At 31.7% G+C, this 7,623-nt stretch overlaps 1 protein-coding gene across 1 annotated transcript; it reads right to left on the bottom strand.

Moving 5' to 3' along the window:
- Window positions 1-3,673: 3,673 nt before the first annotated feature.
- LOC108772235 (rRNA 2'-O-methyltransferase fibrillarin-like) lies at window positions 3,674-5,505 on the bottom strand. The gene is made up of 3 exons (XM_018537726.1): window positions 5,402-5,505; window positions 4,935-5,311; window positions 3,674-3,681 (listed from the first exon to the last, which is right to left on the bottom strand). Exons 1-3 carry the CDS (start codon window positions 5,503-5,505, stop codon window positions 3,674-3,676), a joined length of 489 nt encoding a protein of 162 aa, XP_018393228.1.
- Between the last annotated feature and the right edge of the window lie 2,118 nt (window positions 5,506-7,623).

The raw sequence follows: 7,623 nt of genomic DNA, 5'->3' as shown, positions 1-7,623 counted from the left end.
CTCTTCAATATTATCTGTGTAAATACTGTAACGTTAATTTAAATCGTGATCAAATTTTAGAACAACCAACATTTGTAATCCACTTGAAATGCAGAATCGCGTAAACTGCAAACACGTCGTCATGTGTGATGGTTCCCAAAACATAATATAATAGAAATATAGTGCGTTTGTGATTTCCAGGATTCCAGAACACGTCGTGAAATCCAACGTGAAAACGTCATCCACAAAATATATCATCAATCGAGACACGGTTCAAGCGCGAAATTCTGTTGGCGAAGAAAGAGAAACGAGAACGTTGAACAGAACGAGGGGTGAGAACATACAACGCCCGCATGCGAAAGCCGCCGCCCTGCATGAAGGCGGAACTTACGTGCATATGTACCTAAGCTCGTAGATACGTGAGCGCGTGATGCAAACGTTTCGCAGCTGGAAATGTTTCCAACGATTCTCTCTAGCTCCAGGAATTTATACGCCCTACGGAATCCCGCAGGAAAGCCTGCGAATTATCCAGGCCTCCTCGTTCTACGCCGATCTATTTAATTCGCAAAGCCATAATTGCTGATGAAGTGAGATTAACGCTCGCGAGACCTTCATCCTTGACATGATAGCGAAAAGATACACGCAGTACTATACATCATGAATCACCGATTCACGCAACATACCTACTTACAGTGTAGCGGAAAGATCGACAACGGATACACACGCAAAATGACTTAAAAGAAATACACTTTTCGCGTTTATTAAAAGAGAAAATAATTGTTTAATCTTTAAGAGCATAAATGAAGTAAGCTACAGCACCTCATAATTCTCTTTAAAATCTTAATTTGCAATAAACAAGTTATTGTTCAGATGCTTAAAAATTTTAAGGTTCATTATATACTTTTATTATATATTTCTCTATCTCGTAAGGTAATTTCAAACTTAACAATAATATTTAGTAAAAAAAATAGAACTATAAAATTAAAATTTTTATTAGATGTTCTGAGTATCTCGCTTACTGATTTACAATATTTTTAAGTTCTATCTATTTTTTCATTTTCAGTTTCAATTTTCAGACTTAATGATAATGTAAAAAATGTTTTTCCAGCTATAGTTAATCACTACACTTTTAAACTGTTACTGTCACAAAACCACCAATTTAGTAATAGGAAAATACAATTTTTTATTATATCATTAGATTAAGTAAGATTAAGTCTAAACCACAAACATGTACATATCGCGATCCTATAAGCATTCGTATACAAATGTCATTAACTTGATCTCTTTAAAACATTCACAACTTTTTCTTATTTGCACAAGCAAATGTCGTATTCCTCTCTCCTTAAAAGTGGTCTCCATTTTGAAGGCGAAGAACGGAAAGTTTCTTGAAAGTTCTCAATATCGCGCCTTCTGTCTTTATTAAACTCCCTGGAAACCCTGTTTAATTCTTAATGAAGCTACGACTATGATTTTCCACTGAGAATACGAACAAGAGGAACAGCAGCCGTTGTAAGCCGAAAAGTTTTAATCGTCAACATTAACGCGTCTTGCAAAAGGCGCTCCGGCAAAATATGACATTCATAAAAGTTTTATAGAAAAATAAAAATAGAAATAAATAAACGTGGAGGCAGTCTCTCGAAATGTCGCTCGCGCTTTCCACACAGTTCGACAATATCAGAGCTCTGGGAAATGTAGAAAAGAGCAGCGGAGATTTGCATTTATCCTCGAAGGGAACGAACATCGAGCGCGTACGCCCGTGTGAGAAAGTTAAAATTGCATTAATGCATTCAATCCACACACAAACTGCGAAAACCGTTTGCAAACTGTGCAAGGTAATTTGCATGATTGTATATCCGCAGGCAATTCTGCTTTCTATAAAAAACTAGCATATACGATATTGCTAAAAAAAAAGAAAACTTGCAAATCTAAAATATTGTATATTTCATAGTCGTCTCTTTGCACATTCTCCGCGGCAATAAGCGTTCTCGATTATGTACTTATAATTGAATTAAATTTAAATTGAAAAATTACCTCGCAAATACGAACAAAATATTATATTTGAAACAACAATATTATATTCCATTAGTCAAAATCGCTTTCATCGCTTTCATCAAATGCATTTCAAATATAACTGGCGATTAATTCGTTTCGACTTATCGATTTTGACTTAGAGCTTTACCTTGAATAATCAAACAAATAACTGTAGTTAACTTCTTTGTTCATTGATTTAAATTTATAAATGTTTCATGCTTTTTCTTGACAGTAAAACTCGTCTTTAACTTTCCGTTAATAATAATCTAGGTTTTTTGTATAAGTAAAATTTCACTTTCCGCGAAAAACAATATAATAGATAACACTGTTAAATTTATAACGTCAAGTTATACTTAATTTAAATTATTTTTAAGTCATTTCTATAGTACAGGTCGCCACTATTCCTATTCAATATATTGTTAATTTAACTGAAATAATATGGAATTGAAGAATTTAATTTAAGAAAATTGAATTTAATATTAAAAAGTTGATTAAAAAATTTAGTTTATTATTTATTAAAAGTATATAGATGATTTACTTTGAAAGAAATAGATTGATTTATACATATGACTGACGCACATGGAAGTTAAAAATAACAAAATGTTACTTAACTCAAGGGAGTTGTTCTTTTGATATCTAACAGTGTAACAGTGTGGAAAGTCCCAATGTACGCGAATGATAATTCTGTAAACTCTACGACAGTAATGAAATACATATCAACCTACGTATGTATTTTCTCTTTATCAAGTTGCAACGATGACGCACGCAAACGTAGTAAATCTCCGCTGAAATAATCACTCATACCATGTAGCGAACGCTCATCGCAGAGTATACTCTTACCGTGTAACGCCATGCGTTTGCAACCGCAGAATTACTCGCGTGTTAACCTCTTCCGTCGCTATCCTTTAATACTGATGATATTTCAAGTCCCGTTAGTTTCCATTTATACTTAAATTCTATGTTATCTTATTTCTTGTAAAATGAGAAAAGCCGGAAACTTCTAAACTAAAGAAACGATAGGAGATATAACTTTTGCTGTTCTATCATTACAATTCTCAGTTAGAACGATCACGAAGAGCGGACTGTTGCAAATTCAACCCGAAACTTCATCGTGTGCATTAACGTATGCGCGTGCATTAACCTACTTAATTAAAATCCAAATTATGGAAAATTCAAACTATTACATGTATGACCGATGTTTCAAGAAGATATAAAATAGTAATATGTGAGAGATGGTAATGTGGGGATTTTCATTAATTGTACTCTGGCCAATGTAGTTATTATTAAACGATAACATGTCGCGACAACAAAAGTATACTTTAATCATTTTCATACAAAGAGGAGTACCGTTATCCTGCAACAATAATTTCTTTATATGTATATGTTAAAGTACATAATCCATATTTTATAGAGTATTGTACACTGAGAAAAAAATTTGTTAAATTTTAGTAAATATTTCTTTAAATAGTTCTAGCAGAATATTTACTAAATAAAAACCCATTTATTTAGATACAAGAACTGTTAGATTAATTCAAATATAATTTTTTTCATTTATCTGAATATTCATTTACTGCGAAAGTAAATATTCTGCTAAGATTTATTAAAATTTAATCAATTTCTTTTTAGTATATAAAACTACATAGAATAATTTTCTGTACAGTGCCTAATTTTCTGAAATAAAAAGAATATCAGAAATTAAGATAAATATAAATATATATATATATACATTAAAAAAAATATATTAAACTTAATAAATATTTATTTAAATAGTACTAAATATTTGCGTGTAATAAATAAATATTTATTGAATAAAAAATGATAGTTGAATCAAATTTAATAAATATACAACTAGTGCTATTAAAAAAATATTTTTAAATTAAAATTTAATACATTTTTTCTCAGTGTATAAATACTATATAAAATGAAAATATTAAAATTGTATATCCTACATGTAAATATGGTTTCCATATAATGTTGTTTTTCATTTACATAACATAATTTGCATATTTATACATATTAAATGCCAGAAATAATAAATTATCCAGAAGGATTTGAAGCAACGAAAAAATATATATTCGCTTTCTATCGCGACGCGTACAACCGTTACAATGAGAAAGTGGATTCAAATACTTTCACTGCAACGTGTCGATCTCATTGCATTGATTCGTTCCTAAATAAACTTGATGTGCAATATAAAAACATTGTAATAAGAAGGATCCGTAAAGTTACATGAAACCAAAAGATTAAAAGATTAGAGAGTTTATCTACATAGATATAAAATTGTGTGTGATAAAAATGCCCGATATATCTAAATCTAGTTCCGAGCTTATCCACGAGGGACGCACTCGCATCCATCAGGATTATATCTGTCAATGTAAATCGTGCAACGTGCAACGAAATCTCGAAACAGAATCGGGTGACTGTGCACTCCAACGAGAGCGAGCAATAGCTTTCGTTTACTCTCTCCCTCGCGTACTCTTTCTCGTTTCGGTTTTGGTCTTATTCTCGGCCTTGATCGTTCCAGCATGGAGCGAGGACCGAGGAGAAAAAGAAAACAGAAGTCAATCGCGTTTACGAGCACAGAAGACGAAACTCGCTTCCTTTTCCCGACCGTTGTATACAGCAATTTATATCGATTGCTTTTAAAAGTAAAAAAGCGTATTACAATAATCCGATAATCCTGTTTAATAAAAACTTAATAAAAACTGTAAATTAAATAATTCAATAAAATTAACTAATTAATTATGATAACTAAAATCAGTTTAAATTTAAAATTTATTTTGTTTCGAAAATATGGCAAATCTCTTCCAACGATAAATTGTAGGTACTATACATACATCAGTATATGTATATCAGTAGATATATGTTTCTAATATCTAACTGAGATAGGATTCTGTGGATTAATCACCCGCAACGCAGCTTACCTTCGCAGGATTTCTTAGATAATCCAAATGCTGGTGGAAGTCGTCTCCATCCTCGCCAATTATTACAGAGCGATTCAGGCTCGCTGCTGAAACTACATAGCGAATCTTCCTCGAAGCGGTCGGAATCGTCGAAAGAAAAGCGATCATTTTCTTCCCATTCGATTAGGTGTCCACCAGCAGGTCCGGCAGCCTCATCTGCAACGATTCCGGGTTCGGCAGCGGCCGCGGCCGCCCCCGCGTTTCTTGAACCCGCACCACCGCCACCGCCGCCGCCGCCGCCACCACCTCCACCGCCGCTGCCACCACTTCCACCGCCGTTACCACTATTGCCAGTTCTACCACCGGCTCGACCGCCGCCACCGCCGCCGCCGCCACCGCTGCCGGAGGACCGAGCCAGGTTGCCCGCCAGTTTTAATTACCGTGCGAATCAGCACACGCGAAAATACGAGCGCGTCCTCGACGGTTACCTGTCACCGTGCCCGCCACGCCGAATCTCGTCTGCACGATCGTGTAACGACGTAGACTTCACCGGTTCCTGAAGACCTGCATCAGAGAAAAGACCACATTTCATATTGCGACTTTTCGCTCTCAATATATAACTTGTACAAGACTTGTTCTTTTTAGCTGAGCATCTTGCATTTCATCTTTTTCACGTTAAAGAAAATGGGAGAACAGATGAAGTGTGCAAGAAATTCATCTAGAAAGAGCAGACTTATAGTCACATATACATTCATAATATTTTCAAGACTATATTGAGAAAAATGTACTGATCAAACCAACAAAAAAGTCCAACAAGAATGGCATTTTAATAATATGTATATGTAATGTACATTAAAAAACAATTTTGATAAAATTAAAACAATTTAACTATTATAATACAAACTTATACCTAAAGTTAAAAATTGAAATATATAGATCTGAAATAATTTTATTATATTAAATCGTTAAAACAATTATGTAGATTCTACATAATTATTTTAACGGTTAAACAAAATTATTTTCAGATTTATATTTAAATTATTAACTTTAATTAAATTTATATAAATATATTATTAGTTCTTTTTTAATTTTAACAAATTCGTTCTTTTTAAGTATTCATACATTATACATATTACAGATTTCCGTATGTGGAATATATGATATAAATACAATAAGAAATACTGCAAAAAGTTTTGACATTCAAGTAACCAACTTGAGCATCACATACAATTATATAATGATAATGTAATAAAATTATTCATTATCTAATAAAGTTATCTTTTACTATCTCTATATAATAAAAAAAAAAAAAAAAAAAAAATTGTATGCTGGAATTCTAAAAACGTAGGAACACATGAAAAAAATGTTACGGTTGCTACAACTGTAAATAATAATAATTTTCGTCAATACACTCGGTTGTGATCAGGGTTTAAAAAAATCCGGGTTTTTTTAAGGTTTTAATGGATTTTTTCGGGTTTTATGCATTTTTATTCTTTATAATAATATTAATGGTTAGCAAAACTCGCTATTCAATATAATATAAATAGATAATTATATTATCAATTAATTTCAACTTAATTTAATCTATTAATTAATGTAATATACATGCACATATATCTGTATAAGAAGCATTCTATTTTTATGCCAAATCAACCTGATCAGACTTGGAGCTCAATCATCTTTTATTCAATTTAGTTTTTGACCAAATATAATTCCATCACGTAATGTTCGTTACGTATACCTATAGCTTTTTTATAAATTGCTCAAAAAAAAATAAAAGTACAATTTTTAATACAATTTATATTTATTACAATTAATATTTGTAAATTAAAAAAAAATAGCATTCATGAAAAATCAAATTTTGTAATTTGTATGAAAAATTTGTAAAATTATAATTTAATAAATAAAGGAAAAGTAATACATAGTTTTTAATAATTTCGTGTAAGTGTTTCTCTCTCAAGGCAAAAATTTCTTATTTTATTTATAATTTATTTATAATATTAAATTATTTTTATTCATATTAATTTATATTAAACAATATATACTATATATTATTAAATTTTAATTAGACTTTATGGGTTTTAAAATGGGTTTTTTTAAGTGAATTTTATTGGATTGGACCCTTGTCAAACCCTGGTTGTGATAACCGTAAGATAAACAGACATACTTTAATAGCCATAACTGTTAATGCATTAATGGACGACTTTTGGTCGTGGCAATCATCGACATTTTTTCAGATACAGATCTGAAAATAATTTTGTTCAACCATAAAAATAATTATGTAGGATGCTCAAATTGGTTGATGGAATGTCAAAACTTTTTGCAGCATTCCTCATCACGCTTGAATTCCAACACGTAATTGAATGGTCCAATAAAATTATTTTATATCTGCATCCATAGTTAAAAAAATTTTTTAATATTTCAACAAAATCGTTCTTTTTATATGTATAATATGCAATGGTATTTTCACACATTGTCATATGCAATATATTCGAAGAATACAGCCATTGTTCCATAATACATGGTCAGCTTGTGTTTCGCAAAGCAATTCCATCTGGATGAGACAGAAAATGCAAAAGACCTCGGCAAAGACTGTTCGTTATGCTCAATAAGAGGCTGTGCACTCAGAATAACATGATAAATACATAGAAATCAACAAGTTTTTCGGGAGAAACCTTCGGCCATGATCGCGCGCGCGTAGGAGAAACAC

The sequence above is a fragment of the Cyphomyrmex costatus genome, unplaced genomic scaffold (assembly GCF_001594065.2).
Source record: "Cyphomyrmex costatus isolate MS0001 unplaced genomic scaffold, Ccosl1.0 scaffold181, whole genome shotgun sequence".
NCBI classification, from domain to species: Eukaryota; Metazoa; Arthropoda; class Insecta; order Hymenoptera; family Formicidae; genus Cyphomyrmex; species Cyphomyrmex costatus.
Note: the sequence above shows the minus strand (reverse complement) of the source record. Positions and strands in the feature narration are given on the sequence as shown.